Below are 22,083 nucleotides of genomic sequence, written 5' to 3'. Positions count from 1 at the left end.
TTATAGCATTATTTTGTGTAATTAACTAATTTTATTGTGCTGGCAGGCAGTTATTATAAAACAGTCCTTTATGCTGAATTTTAAAGGGGGCATAACACACGTTAATCTTGAGTACCTATAGAGTAGTATTGCATTAATATCTCCATAGTGTCTTTAGTTTGATCAGATTTATAAGACAGATATAGTTGTTCTGCTTCTGGATCCTGGAGGCATACCGTGGGCGGAGCTAATGAGTCTCGAGCATGCACAGTTTTTGCTTTGCACTCATCTGCAGGCTGTGACCATAGACATAAATAAAAGAGGCACAAAATCTTTATTGACCTAAATTTGACTGAATTTGTTTATATAAAAAAAAAACAGTCACCGAAATGCGGAGAGCAGACACACTTACACAATGTGTTGCTGCACCAGAGAAACAAACTGCATCCACTGTTCCCTTAACACTTGGTTCTTTGGGAAGCTGAACAAAGTTTTTTTTCCAAAATCAAAAACACACTTCTTTGGTGACATTGTTGATTTTGTGGTCTAAAAACAAATTGACAAATCCTTCTCGAGCAAGTCCTGCACAGTGCTGCCGACAGCTTCTGTAACCTGATTGAAGTGAGTTGATCTGCTCTTGCCCTCGCTCTAGCTGATGTGTGCACACACTCTTCCACACTCTGCCCATACAAGGAATTCTGCCCTTAATGACGTCATACAGGGACATATTTGAAAAAAACTTTCCAAAACTACGAACCCTGAAGGAATGTATTTGGCACAAAAATAATACATCTTTTTTTTTTTTACTTTGGCAGTTTAGAATGAGAATTTAACTGGGTAAATAAGCCAGAATGCATGAAAATGCATGAAACATCCCCTTTAAGGCATTACTGAGTGTATGTTGAAATGCTCCATGATTTGTGACTTTCTGGCTGTTTGAAAATACGTCTTTCAGAAAACCTTTTAGGAAGAACATTGTGATTTGAATCGTTTGAATGCAAATGGCTCATGATATTTTAATGTGCAGGATATAATTATAAAAACATTTGTTTTACAGTTTATCATTACAAAGGGTCCCATGTCACACCCTGCTCTTTCTTTCTGTCTTTGCCTCTTTGGAACTGTTCAACTTGTTCATGATTTTATTACAGAGTGTGTGTAGAGCAAATACTGCAGTCTCTGCAAAAATAGGCACACGCAATTTGTCTCTCTTCCTTGCTTTATCAGACATAAAATGCATAAAGGTTATGGAAAAACTGAGTTTCCGGATCATTATGTCATCGCTGTCAGACAGAGAAAGACAAGAGGCTACACCCATAGATGCATTAGACAGACAGACTGCATTAGACCAAGTGCATTAAGCCTATAGGTCGGCTGCCATGTGTGAGTGTGTGTGAGAGCTAATCATATGCAGGCTTTTAACACACTCCTCCAGTTAATTCCAGTTCACTTTTAGTCTTCACCATGGAAATGTCAATACCAACTGCATTACTGTTAGACATTACAGTAAGAGCTGCACTATCATGACGGAGCCTAGATAAGACCCCAGAGCCAGTGTGTTGCAAGATATTTTTACACACTAATGTTTTGTTAAGTTGATTATGGCTGTCTTTAAAGGGATAGTTCAGCCAAAAATGAACATTCTATCATCATGCAATCATATTCACATTGTTCCAAACCTGGATTACTTTCTCTCGTCTTTGGAACACAATATTTAGTTGGATAATGGTGGGGGGCCTTCGAGTCAAAAAGCTTGAGATCCACACAGTGTATGTGTGTGGTTGCCTTTTTTTTCTTTTTATTTCATTGTATAACCAAACAAGGTCTGTGATTGATTGTATTCTCAGAAAAAATACTCACGAATGGCTAAATTCTTAATATTATGCTTGTGTAATCTGTTTACTTTCTTTTGCCTCAAACAATGAGGTCATTGCAGAAGAACACGTTGCATTTTATAGACTGCTTTATCAGCAAACTGTGGCTGTTGAAGCCTCATGCACCTGAGAATGCCCTGTAGACGCTTGTGTGATGCTGTGGGCTAATCGTGACTGGTGTTTTTGAAAAGCTAATGAACTGAAAGTTATGCAAATGCCTTTTATTTGGGGAAAAATGTCCTTAACCTGCAGCCTTTTTGTAAAAACAAGTTCACATTAAGCCAGGAATTGTGCTGGAGCCTGTTTTTATTAAGTGTCTATTTAATCAGTTTCTGTTTGTTGAAACTGCCGTCATCTGCTTTTGACAGGTATAGTGTGTTTTGCAGTTGGTTTTATTAGGGAACATTGTGTCCTCCTGTTGGTTTAGATCACCACCTACAAGAAACCTGATCTCAGAGGGTGTGGTCGCATCAAACGGATTCACATCTGTCCGAACTATCGCATGAGGAGATCACATATCATCTCTGCTGTGACCATAGTTTGACCCTGACTTCCAAGAATCCAAATACGTCAGCTGCTGAGAACACATACAACCAAGTTTGGGGTGAAGGGAGCACCGTAAGTGATCTGATGACATGTATGCAGCGTCAGTCAAGACTTGGCAGTAATCTAGTATTTTGTTTCTGAATCTGACTTGGGACTCCAGGTGTTTGGTGTACCCTCTGCCACTATAACTTCACCTCCATCATGCAGCACCTGCCGAACACTGGAAGGAAACATTTAATGGCTGACAAGAATCCTGCAGGATGAGCAGTAGCACACCTGGTCTACAGGCATCTAGGATTCTGCTTAAGGAAAGCTAAAAACGAAATGCCGAGGTTTCTAGAAAGTTAGTAGCAGAGACGTCATGCCCATTCATATTGCTTGCTTTATGTTATTTAACAAAACAGAACTTTTTTTGTTCTTAATCTCAAACTTTAAATGAAACACAATACCGCTTGACTATAAATATAACAGATAAAAATGCTAATTTGTTTATTTATTAATTTTATAATAATACATTTATGTAATTTTGTGGCCTTTATCCCCATTGCAGGCCATATGTGAAGGCTTATAAATTAGAAACATTACATATTATATAATTATTATTATTTTTTAGAAAAAATTTAATTAATTGTAGAGTGACAATACTTTTTACAGTTTCTGTTTCTCCCCATCAAACCCAGAACAAACTGCCTTAGAAGAAATTCATTCAAAAGTAACAAATTAAAAATCGATTAAAATAAATAATAATTAGAAATATGTAAAAAAAAAAAAGAATGGTCTGAGGTGAAAGGTCATGACGTGCTGCACACACAGATAGTAAACTTAAAAAAAATTATAATAATTGTCATAAAGCTGACATTTTATTCCTTTTTGATTGGTTATATAGCCTACTATACACAACAGTATATTTACAGCGTATTCTTTACCATAAAATGTTTAAAATTGACATAAACACAATAAAAGAGTTAAAATGTGACCCTCTGTGACCCTGTGTCTGGCCCTCCGATAATGCACGGTATGCGCGCTACTGTTTCTCCGCGGTGCTTCACGTTGTCGCTGTCACGGTAACACCTGCCATCATCCTTTTTCAATGGCACCACCCAACCCTAATCGGTAACAACGCGTGTAAACAGATCCCTCTCACGCGCCTGCCCTCTCAGAACGCTTGAGAGAGAGGAGCGTGAGCGCGCAGAGTTATCTATCACTGCCTTCCGGACAGTCCTGAGGATCTTCACGAGCTGCTCCTCATAATAAACCTTACAAAGACGCACCTTTCTGTTTATTGGAGGTATTTTAAGGAGCAAACGACATTTTTTTTTTTTTTTTTGCTTTCGTTTTTAAATGAAACGAACACGAATCTGGACTTCCATCTGCGTTCTTTTATGGGAAGTAATCATTTGACAGGAAAAAATCGGATTAACTGGAAAACTTCCGCTGGATTTCTGTGTATGGCATCTTGACATCATGGGACAAAAAATATTATAAGTGCATCACAGAAGATGAGGAACTAATTAAGACTCAGTTTTATAGGCTACAATTTGATGTATCCTATAAACTGAAGAACTTCGTGTGGGATGCACTTCCACCTGTTTTGAGGCGGTTAAACCATAGGTAACAGATTGAGGTTAAGAATGCTTTTATTGGTTTTAGAAGGTTTCAAAATAAAATTATTGTTAATAAATATTATAAGTGGTCTTCATAAATTAGTATAACCCTATGCAGGGTTAATTTTAAATCACAACACACTCAAGGGCAAATCTTTTGTTTACTCCAGGGAACAAATGTAATTTAGAACATGTCAAACACATGCCACTCTGTTATAATCTCTATCCGACAACTGTAATAGAGAACAGCCTCTCAGGGAAAAGTTTTTTGATGGCCCAATTATGGGATCCACATGAGACGTGAGATGGCCTTAATTCAAGATACAAAGAGCGGATTCAGATATTAATATTTTACATTATGTACATTATTTCTAGACAAGTCCTAATGTGAAATGTTTGTTCTCCTGAATGTCAGTGCCAGATCTCAAGTGAGAAAAACATGTGTTAGGCTAGATATCAGTGCTGTTCCTCTGTGACTTAAAACTAGTTTGTGTGTTTAGTGTAAACTGACCATAAATATTATTCAAAACCAGTTTAATATTTTTGTATTTATAATATTGGTAACATTTTACAATAAGGTTCATTAGTCGAATTAACTAGTGAATTGACATGAACTAACTATTAACAACTGTATTTTCATTAACTAACATTAACAAAGATTAATAAATAAATATATTGTAAGTATGTCTAATAGTACATTGTGTGTACTGGATTTATGTATGTGTATGTTGCACATTGTCATCTGTTGAAGTGTGTATGTTTATATGTAAATAGTGTCTGCACTGTCTGGAGCATGCTCCTAAAAAATTCACTCACTAAGGCACATGTGCTGTGGTGATGTGACAATAAAAGTGATTTGATTTTTAATTTTTGATAGTGTTCATTGTTAACCCTAACCCTAACATTAACTAATTTAACCTTTTATTATACATATTTATTACCATGATGATAATAAAGCAATCTCTAATCTAAAAAAGAGCTAAATTCATTTAAAATAAAAATAAAAGAATCAATCCATCTGGTGAAGTTCACAATGAAATGTAAGATAGAATTGAGCATCTGTTGTTCAATTAGAAAGAAGTTTTTTATTTGTACACTTCATAAATCTGTTAAATGCTCATTTGTGAATGAATTGTTCAATAACAAGTACATTTTTGTAAAGTGATATTATAAGGAAAAAATAATTTGCTTCATTTTTATGTTTGTTTGTTTTTTGTTTTTTTTCTCAGACAGTGGAACGCATGATTTTAACATGAAGCTTCTGATGTAAAGAGCAGATGACGAGTAAGGAAGCCGAACAAGAAATCTGCAGTCTTCTGTTCTGTCAACTAACTGCAAAAACTACCAACAGCATCTTTGCAAGCTGAATTATCGTTTTCATTCAGCTGACTAAATGTGATCTAACCTGCTCTCAAAGAAAGCTTGATTTCACAGTGGAAGCGGGTTGTTTCTGACATAAAGAGATGAAACGAGAACGTTTTAAGCCCCCGGAACCAGATGACCCTCTGTGCTGCTGTGGAGACATCGACCAGCAAAGAGAGTACTGCTGCTGTGACTGTGAAGAACTTGATGATGCCTGTGAAAGGTCAGAGGTCACCCAGTTAAGATCATGGCATGCAGAGATGGTTTTACGTTACATTTGTTGATATACACTTTTGACACTTTACACTTGTACACTTTACAAAGTGTCGTTTAATTAAATAATTTAATTTGTCCATTTGCACATTACTGTAGGTCCAAACTGTTTTTTTAATCGCTGTAACCCTTTGTGAAAAAGAAATACTCTTAATTGTAATGAATGTGCCTCTTTAAATCCTAAGTGTGGTTATTTAAAAAAAACTGTACTTGCAGATAATATAATATTAATGAAATAAAAAGCCACCTACTGTAAGTGTAAAGCATTTTAAACAGTGTGCTTTGTAATAATGTCAAAATAAAATCATGTTTTAATAATCCTTTCATCGTTCTGTAACACAGTACACAGTATTTTAACGTGCTGACTGACATAATAAGGCACATGTAAACTACTTGATCATAATTTAACTGTAATGTTTTACTCAATACTAAATTTAAAGCTAATATATTACTAATTGCAACTTCATTACTCATGTTTTTATATATATATATATATGTTTAAAGACATGACAACTTTCAATAGCAAAGGCTATTTGTCAGTATATTCGTAAGTACCATATTTCACTTTAACTGTATTATTAATTATAAAATTAAAATGTAAAGATACAGGTCACACTTAATCAAAGCATGATAAAGTTTGTCTTATTGCATTTAATAAAAAAATTAGCACATAATTAATTTTGATTTGATTGCAATGAACATGTATGTATCTTAAAACATACATTCAGTCAGCAGTTAAGTATATTCTTTTAAAACTGTATGAACTCTGAAGTGCTCTTTTAAAAAATATTCTTTAGTGTACTTCTTTTTCACAAGGGACACACAATGTGATCGCTTGCAACTTGTCATTTCCATACATAAAACTGATAACATGATAATGTGTAAATGCTGAATAGTGAATTTGTCACTTTTTCTAAATAGGTTAATCAGAGGAGAGCAAGACAAGCCAGACATCTTCTCTCGTTTCGTCTCGTGCATGGCTGATCGTTTGGGTTTGCCATGTTGTGCCATAGGACCCCTTCGATTGGAAATCTCTGTCTTACCTCCCATGGTATTAATTCCTGGCCTGTTGCGAGTAGCAGCAATTAACTGTATGTTGGGAGTTGTAGTCCTAACTGTCCTACCAGGACTGGTGCTTTGGTATTACTATGTGACTCACAGAAAGAAAAGACGCACATTATTTTTCCTTAGCTTGGCACTTTTCTCCCTTGCCTACATGTACTACATTTTCCTCACTGAGATCCTTCCCAGAGGAGATGTGAGTAATCTGCAGCTGGTTATTGTGACGACAGGCATGATGTTGACCCTTATCTCCCTTGTGCGCACTAAACAAGGACCAGGCTTTGTCAAATCCCAGTCATTAGCTCTGGGAAATAACAGTATCTGTGCAACCAATCAGAGCACAAATTTACCTGGAGACTCCGACCCCTGCAAAGGAATCAGCCAATCAAATGGGGAAAAGGAAGGAAAGAAGAAGTTATGCCCTGTGTGCCGACAGGTGCGCCCACCAAGGGCAGGCCACTGCAGGATCTGTGGGGCATGTGTCCTTCGAATGGATCACCACTGTGTTTGGTGGGTTTCTCATTCCTTCTTCTTTAAAAATTGAGTATGAGCATCTCATTACTAGTGTGAAGTGAACTGAACATTATTTAAATATTCTCTAAATGACAAAACAATCTATATTTACACTGCCATTCAAAAATATGGTGCCACAGTAAGATTTTTAGAAAAAGTCTCTTATGCTCACCAAGGCTGCATTTATTTAAAAATACAGTAAAACAGCTGTATTGTGAGAGATTATATATTTTTTTAAATATATATATAATAGTAAAATGTATTTTATTCATGTGATGGAAAAACTGAATTTTCAGCTTGCTGGTACTATTCCAGTCTTCAGAGTCACAGGATTCATAGGAAATCATTTAAATATGCTGATATGGTGCTCATTAAATATTTCTAATTATTATCAATGTTGGAAACAGTTGCTGTGCTTAATATTTCTAATATTTCTTAATATTTCTTTTTTAATATTTAAAAGTTCAAAAGAACAGCATTTGTTAGAAATATAAATTGTTTGCAATATTATAAAAGTCCTTACTTGTGATCAATTCAATGCATCCTTTGTGAAATAAATTAATCCTATATATATATATATATATATATATATATATATATATATATATATATATATATATATATATATATATATATATATTATAATATAAAATACTTCTATAATATTTTATTATATATTTTATTTTACAAATATAATTGTCAGATTAAATTATGTATTATTCAATAATTATTTGAAAATATTTATATAAAAATAAATATTCAATATCTAAAAAAAGTTCTATATGAATTGATGATTTATTAACAATATAAGGAGAGAAAGCAATGTGGCCATCTGCTTTCATTCATAAAGTTCATATTTGAGTCACTTCAGCTTCACAGAATAACCATTGCATTGTCAGTTTAGATGTTCATTAAAAATATCACTTAACGCTTGTGTTGGTTGGATAATCAGTCAACCGACTATTATTTCAAATATTCATTTTAATGTTGTTATATATGCCTTTCCTTCTAAGATATCTGGCTTATTGCAAATTCTTACTACATAAAAAGTTGACCAATTCCCAAATGAATTGTTTAAATTAGTGCTCATGCCAATGATTTGATTCATGTTCTGATCTTTTCACACTTGTATGCATGTGTTCCCTACCCCATCAGACACACACATATGTTCAAGCTGATTCCCAAAAGACGTCACTGGAGCAGACAGGCTGGTGAGACATGTGCAAAGGCCACAGGAACACAGCTTTCAGCACAGTAAAGGGAGCTCTCACCAGGCCAATCTGTCTCCATGATACTTCTACACACACACAGGCACAAACATGAGTATGAACATGCCATGAGCCACATAATTCTCATTAAAGCTACATTGACAAGAGAGAAAATAGTGTAGTTGTTCTACATTGTTTGAATGAAAATGTCTGTAAGCGTGTTGCTTATTATTTGTCTTTATATGCATGTGATTTTTCATGACAGGATAAACAGCTGTGTAGGTCAGGCCAATCACAGGCAGTTCGTTTTGACGCTCTTTCTTTTCCTGGTGACATCGTTCTATGGGATCAGTTTGGTGTTACGGAGTGTATGTCCACAACAGAGTCTATTCACTGCCATGTTATACTGCCCTGGAGTCTATAACCAGTACAGGTACTCCATCCATTACTGTATATATGCATTTAATTGAAAATATGCACATGCACATTGCACAGTGTTTTCATCCTAATGTAACACTTTTGTGTGTGTTTGTGTGTGTAGCACAGCACTGTGCTTTACGTGTGTGTGGTACAGCTTTATCATAACAGGCGGTCTGCTCCACCTGTTCATCCTTCAGATCATCAATGTCAGTTACAATGTAACAGAACGCGAAGCTCAGATTGCTTTGCGCAACAAAACTGGCAGACGGCGCTTCTGTGGCCTGGTTGTGGAGACTGGCATGTATTCGCGAGGCTTTCTCCAGAACTGGATTCAGTTTCTCACAATGAACACGGATGAGAACGGTTCCCCTTTCACCTTCACAGTCATGGTATGACTCAAGGGACTATAGACATGATCCTGGGTGGAACTTAAACTATAATTATACAAGATCTTAAACAACTTAGCGTCTGGTTAGGTCTAAAGAGTCGGTTGACACATTCACCTTGTTTTCATCTGGTAGAATGGTTGTTTTGTTAATTATGGACAGTATGGAACTGGCCAGAAGCTAAGCAGGAACTTCAAGGAAGTCGATTTAAATTGGTGAGCAAACATATTTTTAATCTTTTTATTCCAGTGATCATCTGTATGGACCTCTTGAATTGGGTTCAATGTAATATGTGAACACAACCATGTTTTCATGAAATATAACAAAACTCTGCAACTTTAAGGTATAAATAACCAATCTGTATGAATGAAACATGCTTACGTGATCAGACATAAGTGTGCAACTTTGTAATCTGAGTTGCAATCAAGTGTGTTTTTAATGACAAGTGTGTGAAATATTAAGAAAACTTGATCTGATGATAGAACTGAGAACATAAATGTGTCACCCTGAAATATTTCTGCATTACTGCAATTAAGAAATGTATTAGTGATTATTAGATACATTTAGCACTGTACTAAATATTTTAAAGGGATAGTTCACCTGAATTGTTTTTTTAAACATGAAACATGTTGTTTCAAAGGTCTTTTGATATTTCATAACTATCATTTAGGACAGGGACGTTGAAAAGGAAGAGACAGTGTACAGTTCTTTTTTTTTCTAGAATTTTTAGGGTGAACTATCCCTTTAAATCTGAAAAGATTACTTGAGAAGTTTTATCAGCCTGCCAAATGCTAATAAAACAAAAACAATATATACATATAAATTTTTCACCAAATGTATAAATCCTTGTAACTGTAAATATGCTGCTACCTTTGTAGTGTACCCTCTCAGGACAAATGATGTTGTACACTCTCCTCTAATTACAGGTGTTCACTGAAGTATACTTTACAGTTCTGTTCCAAAAATGTACATTGCTATTAAAACCACTGAACTATAAAAAGCTTAACTTGGTGTCTATCCAAAGACCTTCATCAGTTGTTATAACAGGAAGTAACTTTGGCAAATATATCCACAAAAGTCACATGATCAACAGACCTTTAAAGGTCATTTCATGACATATGAAATGTGTAACACACACTCCACCCATTAGAACAAAAACTGGGTGTGATTTGCACCTTGCAACATCGGGCAGAGAGTAAAACCACGTTTCTAGAGGCCAGAGAACAAGAGAATAATCACATAAAGCAAGCATTAAAGAAATGTGGTTACCCAAACTGGACATTTATCAAAACTCATACAAAACGAAACATTTCTAAAAAAAAGAAAGAAAGAAAGAAAGAAAGAAAACATGCTGTTATCACTTTAAGTAAAATTGTATATTCTGTTAAGTGTAGTGAGGAGCGTGAGGATTTATACATAGAAACAAAACAGCCACTTAATCGATGCATAGTGTAGCTTATACCGTGCTTAGACCTGCAATCTTCTGTTTCCTCTTTTTACAACCGATGAAGGTGTTTGGATAGACACCGAAATGTCTTGTTAAAGGGATTTTTTACCCCAAAATAAAAATGTTATGTTTATCTGCTTACCCCCAGGGGCATCCAAGATGTAGGTGACTTTGTTTCTTAGGAGAAACAATTAGGAGAGTCATAACAGTTTGGACATTGCGTGAATCAGAGGTAAAAAATGATATAAATACTGTTCAGTTTCTTGCACAGACCGATTGTTTTGTGTAAGAGTTTAGTAAGAGTCATTGGTTGTGTTGCTTACAGTGGAAGGGCCGTGTGTGACCGTTGCAGATGAAGAAGACAGGAAGTGTTTTTAGAGCAATGGTGGTCCTCTCGCCTCTGTGCAACCACAATGTAGACTGAGAGCAAAACAGAAAAAACGCTTCCTCCTACAATATGAAAAATAAAGTGAAACTACAACAATTCAAAAAGATTGATATGATATGAGCAGTGCAAAACGTAATTTTTTATTTAAACAAATTGTTGGGTACAAAAAGTATCAAAGGTTTAAAATCTATCACTAATTTAAAAATGGTAAGATAGTACGACAATCACTATATAGTCTTAGATGTGATCGTTCTTTACATTAAGTTTTCCTTTTAATTTTTTTTTAAGATGTGAATTACCCTGCCCCCAACCTTATGTGATAAAGAGCCATCGGGGCTGTCTTTGTGGTTGCTGTGTGTTTATGCAGAGAAATGTATCAGCATTGCACGTCCTTGTAGCACAAGACACCATGAGGATTGGACAACCTATCTCTGTCATGCTTGAGCAGCACTGGAGCCGTCTGTCAATAGTCTTAATAACCCTTATAACAGGTATGTGTGTGAGTGTATGTGACTGTGAGACACACAGAGAGAGTTTAGCTATGATTTTTGTTAATGTTGTTTTGTTTTATACAGTCTATGCTACAGTTAAAAAATTGAGGTCTATAAGATTTTGGTGAGGTGTTTTTTGAAAGGAATATCTTGTGCTCACCAAGGTTGCTCAAAAAACTAAACACAGTAAAAACACTATATTACTATATTCAATTATATTATTATTTTCTTTTTTAATATTTGTAAAAATTTAATTTATTCCTGTGATGGCAAAGTCGAATATTCAGCAGCCATTTCTTCACATGATCCTTCAAAAATCATTCTAAGATGCTGATTTGGTGCTCAAGAAACTTTTATTATTATCATCATCCATATCATCAATGTTGAAAACAATTGTGCTGCTTAATATGTTTGTGGAAACCATGATGCATTTTTTTCAGGATTATTTGATGGATAGAAAAAAAAAATCCACATTTATTAAATATTTCATAACAAGGAGAAGACTTTGCAGTCACTTTTAACCAATTTTATGCATCCTTGCTGAATAAAAGTTTTGATTTCTTTAAAAATAAATAAATAAACAAATAAATAAATCTTACCGCTCTTTTTAAATGGTAGTGTAAAAACCTTTAAATTGTAGTGAATTAGTCTTGTGATGAATGTAACTAAAATTTACTTTAAAAACCTCTGTTCAATTTAACTGAAAAAAAAAGAAAGAAAATGAGTTTACAGAGCAAATACAGGTTCAAAAGCCGCTAAAATAAAGAACATTGATTCATTAGGTGTGCTATTGTTATGTGCTGTTTAAAAACTGATAAACTAATCACACTTAAGAACAAAAAATATATATGATAAATTATGAAAATTGTTGTTTGGACAATTAAATGGTTGTTCTTTTTTTTTTTGCACTTCTTTCTGTGTTTGTTTTTCACAGGGGCCTTGACAGATGAAGATGTGATTAGAGCTCTGTTGGGTGGAAGTGCGTCTTTTAACTTAAAGGTTACAAGTGGCATGGCAGTAACCCTAGCTGTATGGAACAAGTGTCCGAATCAGAAGGTTTTTGTGTTCAGCCCTGACCATGGACTTACAATATTTGACAGCAACTATACTGGTCGTCTTTCTGTCGAATCAAATCACAGAATCATACTGAACAAATTACAAGAGAGTGACTTTATGACTTACTGTTATGAACTCACCACTTTCCCGCATGGGAGTCTTCAAGGACAAATTACACTGGTGAAAACAGTGTCAGAAAATGGTAAAAATATTTATTTTATAAGATATCTTCCTTAACATAGCACCGGGTATGGGTATTTTGTTATCACATATGGCATTTTTTATTTATGGGTCATAGACGTTAAGATGTCCGCATCAAGAAAAATGTACAAAAGTGATTTTGTGTCCATAGAAAGCACATTAAATGTAAGTAAAATGTCTACTTTTAAGGTTTTAAATAAGTTTTTGGAGAATAAAATGTCAAAATTTGGTTGAAATAATGTAACATTGTCATTCAGTGTAAAACAATATTTATGCAAAAATTCAAACAACATGCTTATTCTGACGTGTACATATTAAAATATCTGAATTAATAATGGAGCATACTAAATTTGATTGTGTTTTAAATTAGTACAAAATTCTTACTGACAAATGGGCAAAACCTAGGATAGTGGCAAATGTAAAAAATGTACAATTACAACTCGTTAGTATTTGGGGTGGAAGTAATTAGTCTTTTAATATGTCATAAATTGATTTTTGTGTTAAATATTCCTGACAAGATTGTTACACTGAATGACATTTTACTGGGTGTCTTCTGTAAATCAGGGCAAAATGTATGATATTTATTTTTTGCTCAGAAAAACAAAAACAAAATTGCAATTAAATAAAATGGAAAACGTTTTGCATTTTTGGGGGGGAAAAGCTACAACAGTTAAAAGCAGTATTACACTTTTTTTATGCTTAAACACTTTCCTCTTTGACCCATATACAGAAATATAACCATTTTATGGCTGTTTACCTTAGTCATGATTATCATTTAAGATTTATAATCAAGTATAAAGGACTCAACACAAAAGAGTGTTACAGCACTTTTCTGTTAAATAGTTCACCACTACTGGAAAGTATTCAATAAAAACAACTCAACAATAACAAACTCTTTATTTGTTTAAAAACATAATACATATAACATATATCAGAATCACGTGCCTAAAGTTTGACAAACTTCTTCAAAAAAGAGACGGATAACAGAGTGTGATCTGTTAATTTATGTTTGAAGATTTGCTTTTGCATGTTCTTATAGTTTTTTTTTTACTTTGTTGTAGTAATGTTTGTTTATGCATAGCCCTGCATTTTTGCAATAATAAGAAACTGAAGGAAAAAAAAGAAACATTGTGTTTATCTTCTCTCAGGTGACATGCCCATCATGATAATCTCTGTGGCTTGCAGCATAGGTTTAATAGTATGTGGAATCATCGCTGGAGTGGTTTGCTATAAGGTAATAATCCCATTCTAAAGAACAAAATAGAATCCACTGAATTCAACACAGCAACATAAGACTGACTGGTTTTGTGAATGATTACACAGAAATGTATTCTGATTATGTTTCATGAATAAGGACCAATGCGTGCAACACTTCTTAAAAAAAAAAAAACTCTTTGAATGTATTCTCGAATGGGTTTTAACATCAGGTTTCATGTTTCATTTGATGTTTAGAAGAGGAAAAGTAGCTCAGCAGACAATGCATTGCAACCTGGAGGCGTTTCTGACGGTCAGTCCTCTGTTCGGCCGAAAAATCAGAAGCGACGCAAGAACAAACGCTCACAGAATGAAGAGGTGGAGGATGAAGACTTCTGTTACCTGAATATTAATTAACCTAACAGTATGTATAATGTATATTAGTAGATTTAAAGATGCAGATCATTGTTATTATATATATATATATATATATATATATATATATATATATATATATATATATATATATATATATATATATTTTTTTTTTTTTTTTTATTATTATTGACTGCTTTTAATAGCAAAAAAGAAATCAGAAAAACCCCATGGGGAAAATAATCCCATGTGAACTGGTATGACTGTCAGTCCCAGTAAACCTTATGTCCCTTTTTGTTTGTTTTTTGTTTCATTGTTTATGTTTTTGTTATGTTTAAAAAAAATCAGCTTATTCATCCTACCAAGTCGCTGTTCAGATGGTGGCAGTGTACGATTAAACGATTCTTTACAAGGCTGAGGTGCAAATGAATGTCTCTGTGGATTTCTGTGAAATAATACTCGCACATGTATTATTTAACAACAATGCTATTTAGCATACGTTTTCAACTTATTCAACAAATTGTATTGCATTAATTGCTACTTTAAAATTCTTGAAGTTCTTGAAATTCAAGTTTTTGATGCATGGAGATGTTTTTATGTATATAATATTCAGTAGGCCTATATGTTGGAATACCTATTAAAAAATAAAATCGTAGAAACACGAAAAGTTATGTGTTCTCTCTCTGCAACTGAAAGACCTACTATATTAAGTATATTAAGAGTCATACAAAACACAAGCTGCTGATGGTGCTTCAAAACGCTTAGTTAAGAGAATTTTCTCAATGGCCTAATGTTTTCACTTTTATTATTTTCTGTCTGATCATGTTGCGTTTTCAGGCACACGCTTCTCACATCAAGCACAAATTCACATGGAGATTAACACAATGAATCCTTTGCAATAACTAGCAATTGAAACATTTATTTTATCGAACAGATTACAATTCCCATTCAATCTCATATTATTTCCACGACAGCCAATTAAATGTCCCCTCGTATTTTATAAATTATTATTTTAAAAACACCTGAATAAAGGCAAAATCCTGATGTAACTTGTAATCTTGTTCCAAAATAGCAAGTACCACCGTGCTCCACTGTTGAGTTCTCGATCCTATGATGCTGGATCACATGAGCAGTGTTGCCAACTTCTTTCAATGGAAAGTAGCTAAACCCTGCTAGATGACGTCATATGCTAATTAGCACATTCATAACGTAAGTGCGTCATATTATCTTGCCCTTTCTGTGCTCATGTACTGCATTTTAAGGCAGTCAAAATTCTCAATAAAAGTTTTTTATTATTATATTTGAATGTTTCTGTTGTCCGACAACGGAATTAATATTATAATGACTGAAACGCGTCTATTAAGACTACATAACCAGCTCTCAAAGATGTTAATCTCTGCACTAAAATCCTATTCACGACATTGTCTAATGAAATCACATACACATAAGATTAAGATAATGATTGTCCTGTGATTTCGGCTATACTTGTATGTAAAATAGAGTTAGAAGCAACAGAATGTATTTTTTTAACTGAAAGTGCTGCTCCTCTCTGCTTGTTGAACATAGCAGATGCAGAGAGAGAGAGGCGTGTGTGCACGCTGGGAGAGAGAGAGAGAGAGAGAGAGAGAGAAAGCTCGTGCGGCAGTACCGGAGAGTCTCAGAGACTAAATAAGGTCTGTCCAAAAAAGTCGCTAGATTTGTCGCTAGTCGCTTTTTTGGAAAAAAAGTCGCTAAATCTAGCGACAAGGTCGCTAAGTTGGCAACACTGCACATGAGTGTATGAGATTCTTGCTTGACTTGATTGGCTGTGAACACTTGGCTCGTCATCACCCTCAGCCAATGAGAGGGCCCCTCTGTGTGCGGCCACGCTTTAAAACCCTCTCAGTTGTAAACAATGACAGTCAATCATTTCGTTAGCTGAGTTGAGTTTATTTCTTTAGTTAGAATATATATATTAATTCATTCATTAATTTTCTCTGGAGGATACGGTGCTAGGAATTGTATTTAATTGGGTTTTAGCTTCGTCTGTAGTGGATACATTAGCTTTGCAGAATTGTTTAAACTTAAGATGGAGCAGCTGCCTGAATATTAACTTCTATTTTATTAACTTACAGTTGTTGAACGTTTTATTATACGCTGTATTATGTGGCTTTATACATGTTCAGGGTCTTTTTTCATCTTAATTTGCACACTGAGGTTTTTCCCTTTGTAATTTTTTAAAACGTTTACTGCTGTAATCTGTGTAACTCCTGTTGCATTCCATTAAATGTATATCTTGTTTTTCTTTGTCACAGTCTTCCAGGCAGGATGATGCTGTTTGCCTCGCTCGTCACGCTATGCTTGAGTGCAGTGTTTGCTGCTCCAAGCTTTAACCAGCAGTTAGATGATCACTGGCACCTCTGGAAGAGCTGGCATGGAAAAAACTATCATGAGGTGAGTAGTGCTTGAGTCTATAGCCAAACATAGGTTTAACACAATTGAATAGCTACATCTTTATAGTCTTCATACAGAACATTTTAATGGCTACAGTGTCTGTTTGCTTCCTCAGAAGGAAGAGGGCTGGAGGAGAATGGTGTGGGAGAAGAACTTGAAGAAAATTGAGCTGCACAATCTTGAGCATTCTGTGGGCAAACACACCTTCCGACTGGGCATGAACCAATTTGGTGATATGGTGAGCAGTTCAATATGACCCGTTTTTTTAAATAGGACTGTTTTATTAAACCTTTGTTTGCACTTTCTTGCTCCCCTTTTAGACAAATGAGGAGTTCAGACAAGTGATGAATGGTTATAATCATGACCCCAGCCGGAAATCAAAAGGCTCATTGTTCATGGAACCCAGCTTTTTTGAAGCCCCACAACAGGTTGACTGGAGAGAAAAGGGCTATGTTACTACTATCAAAGACCAAGTAAGCAGTCTATCAAACTAGTTCCTGGAGCTCATGTTTAACCTATATCTGATGTTTTAAATCTGCGTGCATTACTTTACTCAAAATACTGTTTTGTGATCCTAGAAACGTTGTGGATCTTGCTGGGCTTTTAGTTCAACCGGTGCTTTGGAGGGTCAGGTGTTCCGCAAAACTGGAAAGCTGGTTGCTCTGAGTGAGCAAAACCTGATGGACTGTTCCAGGCCGGAGGGCAATAATGGCTGTGATGGAGGTATCATGGACCAGGCCTTCCAGTATGTTCAGGACAACAATGGGCTGGATTCAGAGGAGTCTTATCCCTACCTTGCAAAGGTAAGGATCAGTTGTATGCTCTTTCTGACTTGCAGATGCTAATGAATCTCATATGGCTGTCAACCTTACAGGTTTGCTCCCTCTTCAACCCTGTATAATTGAGTATTCCATAACCTAACATGTAATGTACTTAAAATTGTATTCATTTTTTTAAATGCAGGATGATCAGCCATGCCATTATGACCCCCGTTATAATGCTGCTAATGACACTGGTTTTGTGGACATTCCCAGTGGTAAAGAACATGCTCTAATGAAGGCTGTTGCTGCTGTGGGTCCTATAGCTGTTGCCATTGATGCTTGTCATGAATCCTTCCAGTTCTATCAGTCTGGTAAGTGGTTTTATCCCTGAGCTGTGTAAACGGTCTAATTTTATGGTTTTTGAACTTTATTCTAAAACTGCACTATTACAAAACTACATAGCTTGCCTTTTAAACCTGAAGCAGACTGAAAGTCTCTAACTCCTTTCTAATGTTGTGCTGTAGGCATCTATTATGAGAAGGAGTGCAGCAGTGAAGAACTTGACCATGGAGCTCTGGTGGTTGGTTATGGTTATGAGGGTGCTGATGTTGTTGGGAAAAGATACTGGATTGTGAAGAACAGGTATGACTGACTTTTGGTGTCCTCTTTAATGATGCCCTCTATTTTGAATTTATTTTCTATAACACTGATGGCACAACCTAATTTGCAAGGTTTTAAACTTGTTCTGTATCTTTAGCTGGACCGAAAAATGGGGTGACAAAGGCTACATCTACATGGCTAGGGACCGACAGAACCATTGTGGCATTGCGACATCTGCCAGCTATCCCCTAGTGTAAGGCCACTGGACCGTGTAATGCCTGTAGTTGGCCTAATTCGTGTTTCTCTTATTTGCTTAAACATGCTGTTTTTAATTCTACTGTTTTGGTTTTTATTAAATATTGTAGTGCAATAAGGACCTTAATACATTGCTTTCTTTATGAACACTTGCTCCATTTTGTTTTTTTATGAAAAAAAATTAAATAAGTTACTTTAGTCTGGAACACTGCCACTGTTTTGTAGAAATTTAAATTTAAATTTTAAATTTAAGCTATCTTGGAATGCACTAATCTATCAGAAGTTAACGTTTTCTTTTGATGTAGTGAACCATTTTCTTTTGAGATGCAAGTCACTTCACTGTGTTTAAAGCTTTAATTTGAGTAATGTTACAGGTGTGAACATGGCTCATGTCGAGTGTTACAAGTATGTGTACAATTCTGTGTGCTATTTACTTGACCTGTATGGATAAATATTAAATCTACTGGTACAGAAAACTATGAGAGTCTGTATGTTTATGCGCACATGGGATCTCATGCAAGCAAAAACAAAATTTGGTTTAATCAAAGGCCCAAGCAATAGTTCTCACCCTGCTGTATCGTGCTGTGTAATCAAATCATTATTTAAGAGTGTTAGGAAACAGTCTGTTGAATCAAATTTGACTATGGCAACACTAACAAATTTAAGTTTCAGAATACTGTTCCAAATACGTAAACAAAATAGCATAATAATTTCTTACATTTATATAGCGCTTTTCTAGACACTCAAAGTGCTTTATATAGTCAGGGGGTATCTCCTCATCCACCACCAGTGTGCAGCATCCACCTGGATGATGCGACGGCAGCCATATTGCGCCAGAACGCCCACCACACACACCAGCTTACAGGTGGAGAGGAGACCGAGTGATGAAGCCAATCAGTAGATATGGGGATCGTTAGGAGGCCATGATGGTCGGAGGCCAATGGGCGAATTTAGCCAGGATGCCGTGGTCACACCTCTACTCTTTTCGAAAGACATCCTGGGATTTTTAATGACCACAGAGAGTCAGGACCTCGGTTTAACGTCTCATCCAAAGGACGGAAAACAATGGACATACAAACTATTAATAAAAAATTATGCTGCCACAAATGGTATTACTGGTTTGCTCTTGTACATTTAAACATGCTTTCCAAGCAAGGACACATTTAAGTTGTCCTGAACTAAAGGAGAAAGTAAAATATTGGATGGTCTCTACTACCTTTTGTCTTGAACTAGGGCTTTTTGTTAACGCCTTAAAACATGGTTAAAGAGACCCACATGAAAAGCACTATTACTGACCTTTGGGCAATACATCTAACTTATTTGCTTGTATCATGTAGCCTATATGTTTTTAAGATAACCAGTGCCATAGGTCTTTTTGAAAATGAGATAGCAGAAATGTATGTGCATATATAAATTTTATATAGATATGAATGTTCTAAATCTATTCTTAAATTTTTATTATTTAAAAGGTGAAGAATAATTTAATTGTTTATTTTAATTTACTCCTTAACTTTTTAAAAATCATTTGAATAATATATTAATTCTTGTGTAAAAAACGCACTTCTAGACGGACGTCTTTCAGAGTTGTCTTGTTGTAGCTTTTTCAGTTCCCCACAGTTTCCGCATGATGTTTGTTATTCAAGAAAAACTTCTAGACTGCAAAATGCGCGCTTGCAAGTTCAGGTGATCACAATCAGTTTGGCGCTAGTGGCAGGAGTTGGATATGGTAACCAACGCCAAATGACGATTTTCCTGGAAAAGTCTGTCAAGAGTTAAGTCATTCAGCGTTTGTCAACTTCCACCTGATGCTTTAAAAGTAACTGTAGTTGTCTAAGACACTATATATATTTATTACCGCCTTTTCAGACACTTACGACATACAGGTCCAAGCTGTGTTGAAAGCTGGGAACAAAAGTTTATGTTCTATCAAGATCTAATGAAACAAACAAGGTACTGTACAATGCAGAACACAATATAGGCCTAGTATGTACGCACATACTTCTCCGTTTTATCGGTACACTATAATCTTACTAGTCATAAACACGTGTTGTGTTTGTACCTAACAGATTCGCCCTGTTTACACTTGAGATACGTTTTTAGTAATCCGATCACAATTGTTCAGTCGAGAGCTAGCTCATATGAGCTTAACATGCATTTTAGATCTTGTTTACACCTGTATTTAACTTCATCGACAAAAAAGTGAAAAATACATTAGTTGTATAAATTCTGTCATATGTGTGTGAACCTCATGCTGAGTAGCTAAGTTTTAAAATCAAGATCCAACAGAATGTGTTGGTAATGTGCCTAGACATCGACACAACGCTACTTAGCTTGGCTTTGAAGTTTGAGCTGTAAATATGAGAGGTCAGTACATGCTGTTTGTGCTTGTTAGAGAGTCATTCTGAGTCATGTGCTTGGCTTTGCCATTCCACTGCTGTTGTCAGCCAGCTTCATGGTTATCAAATGTTATTCACATAAATCATTTCTTACAGCATTTGCTTTGATTATATGTCTTGAGCATAATTTGATCATGGTGCATGTCAGCAATGAGTCCAGGAATGATATGGAGCTACATTGTTTATTGCAGATTTTGCTTTATTAAAAAGTGCAGCTGGTGGAGTTGAAGTGAGAGTGGTTGACTGGCTTTAAATAATTTCTTTGCTTTACTATGTCCTTTTGCAGAATTAGAAGGCATTGCATGCAGTATTGTAGCAATGTTTCTCTTAACTCGAGATTTTTTTTATGTAATTTTTTTATTTATTACATTTTTATTTTAAATTAAAATGTAATTTAAAGTCCTGTTAACTAGCTTGGAACACTTTTCTTTAAACTAATCACAATTACAAATGTAGCAAAAGAAAGAAGTAAGCCGTAGGCCTATAATAAACATTTATGTTGCAAGAGCGCCCTCTGCTGGTGGAGACTTTCCTCAACATTCAAGAACCAATGACAGCACAGGGGACAACTGTTTGTTAGTTTCTTGTTTTCTAATGCAATGTGGGATAAACAAGGTCACTGGTAAACCTTGTTTTGTTACCATTTTTTTTATTATTATATTAAGTCTTCTCGCAAAAGAGGTGAAGATGGATACAGATTGCATTTATGGACCAGGGCAGCAGAACCCTTACCTGGTCAGTGCCGCTATTTTTTTCTTTAAAAAGTAATGCAGTAATTTATGTGGAGTGTGGCCAAATAAATTCAACTTTCAACGCATAAACTGAAATACAGATAATACTTTAAGGGTTTATTGTGTCCCACCCTGTTTGTGATGGTTTGTTCTCACACACAAAAACATAAAATATATAAAAACATATATTTGCCTTTAAGTTGCAACACAGAGCCCCCTGCTGGTCTAGAGAACAGTCTTCACCGCAGAGACTAAATGGATTAGAGAGAAGGCAACAAAACATCACAGAACTATTTGCTCTCTTTTTCTTTTAAATATCTTTGATGCTATTGTAACAGACTTGTAGTGTTCTCTTAAACTGACAGAGTTTTGTAATACATCACAACTCTGTTCCCCCAAGTGTACTTTCTCTACTATCCATGCTGCTGAGGTTTTTTTTTTTTTTTTTAATTAAGAACACTAACCATCAACAACATTATTTGCATTTACTTTCCATAGTAATTTTGTTAATCGTGTTGTTTAGATGAC

General features: G+C 35.2%; 2 protein-coding genes and 1 long non-coding RNA gene across 7 annotated transcripts in view; all 3 read left to right on the top strand.

Moving 5' to 3' along the window:
• The first annotated feature begins 3,574 nt into the window (after nucleotides 1-3,574).
• LOC128011256 (palmitoyltransferase ZDHHC23-A) lies at nucleotides 3,575-14,427 on the top strand. 4 transcript variants are annotated; one of them, XR_008182519.1, is made up of 11 exons: nucleotides 3,575-4,010; nucleotides 5,233-5,588; nucleotides 6,560-7,210; nucleotides 8,687-8,854; nucleotides 8,963-9,442; nucleotides 10,823-10,906; nucleotides 11,430-11,553; nucleotides 12,488-12,811; nucleotides 12,908-12,975; nucleotides 13,959-14,044; nucleotides 14,263-14,427. XR_008182519.1 is itself a non-coding variant. In XM_052593463.1 (5 exons), exons 2-5 carry the CDS (start codon nucleotides 5,467-5,469, stop codon nucleotides 9,234-9,236), a joined length of 1,215 nt encoding a protein of 404 aa, XP_052449423.1. In that variant the 5' UTR covers nucleotides 3,575-4,010; nucleotides 5,233-5,466; the 3' UTR covers nucleotides 9,237-10,821. The 4 variants fall into 4 exon arrangements, 1 of the variants encoding a protein (XP_052449423.1); XR_008182517.1 differs by lacking the exon at nucleotides 12,908-12,975; XR_008182518.1 differs by lacking the exon at nucleotides 12,908-12,975 and having other exon boundaries at nucleotides 3,575-4,023.
• Nucleotides 14,428-16,177: 1,750 nt separating this feature from the next.
• On the top strand, nucleotides 16,178-18,904 carry LOC128011269 (procathepsin L). Of its 2 annotated transcripts, none has more exons than XM_052593487.1 (8): nucleotides 16,178-16,300; nucleotides 16,674-16,812; nucleotides 16,928-17,050; nucleotides 17,133-17,285; nucleotides 17,391-17,615; nucleotides 17,776-17,944; nucleotides 18,098-18,215; nucleotides 18,331-18,904. In XM_052593487.1, the coding sequence occupies exons 2-8, from the start codon at nucleotides 16,687-16,689 to the stop codon at nucleotides 18,428-18,430; spliced, it is 1,014 nt and encodes a 337-aa protein (XP_052449447.1). In that variant the 5' UTR covers nucleotides 16,178-16,300; nucleotides 16,674-16,686; the 3' UTR covers nucleotides 18,431-18,904. The 2 variants fall into 2 exon arrangements, with proteins under 2 accessions (XP_052449447.1, XP_052449438.1); XM_052593478.1 differs by lacking the exon at nucleotides 16,178-16,300 and adding an exon at nucleotides 16,409-16,575.
• Nucleotides 18,905-20,066: 1,162 nt separating this feature from the next.
• LOC128011249 (uncharacterized) overlaps nucleotides 20,067-22,083 on the top strand; it is a 63,266-nt gene continuing 61,249 nt past the window's right edge. Inside the window, exon 1 of the long non-coding RNA XR_008182513.1 lies at nucleotides 20,067-20,378. This is a non-coding gene — a long non-coding RNA (uncharacterized LOC128011249). The remainder of the gene's footprint in view (nucleotides 20,379-22,083) is intronic.

This window comes from Carassius gibelio, chromosome A5 (assembly GCF_023724105.1).
Source record: "Carassius gibelio isolate Cgi1373 ecotype wild population from Czech Republic chromosome A5, carGib1.2-hapl.c, whole genome shotgun sequence".
NCBI lineage: Eukaryota > Metazoa > Chordata > Actinopteri > Cypriniformes > Cyprinidae > Carassius > Carassius gibelio.
The sequence above is the reverse complement of the archived record's forward strand: the minus strand, read 5'-3'. Positions and strand labels throughout refer to the sequence as shown.

Excerpts from the sequence above, each read along its gene's own strand:
- LOC128011256 (XM_052593463.1), top strand. The coding sequence starts at position 5,467 with ATGAAACGAGAACGTTTTAAGCCCCCGGAACCAGATGACCCTCTGTGC. Across the intron at positions 7,211-8,686 it reads ATGGATCACCACTGTGTTTG|GATAAACAGCTGTGTAGGTC; the intron begins GTGGGTTTCTCA and ends TTTTCATGACAG. Across the intron at positions 8,855-8,962 it reads GGAGTCTATAACCAGTACAG|CACAGCACTGTGCTTTACGT; the intron begins GTACTCCATCCA and ends TTGTGTGTGTAG.
- LOC128011269 (XM_052593478.1), top strand. The coding sequence starts at position 16,523 with ATGTGGCTTTATACATGTTCAGGGTCTTTTTTCATCTTAATTTGCACA. Across the intron at positions 17,616-17,775 it reads CTTATCCCTACCTTGCAAAG|GATGATCAGCCATGCCATTA; the intron begins GTAAGGATCAGT and ends TTTTAAATGCAG. Across the intron at positions 17,945-18,097 it reads CTTCCAGTTCTATCAGTCTG|GCATCTATTATGAGAAGGAG; the intron begins GTAAGTGGTTTT and ends GTTGTGCTGTAG.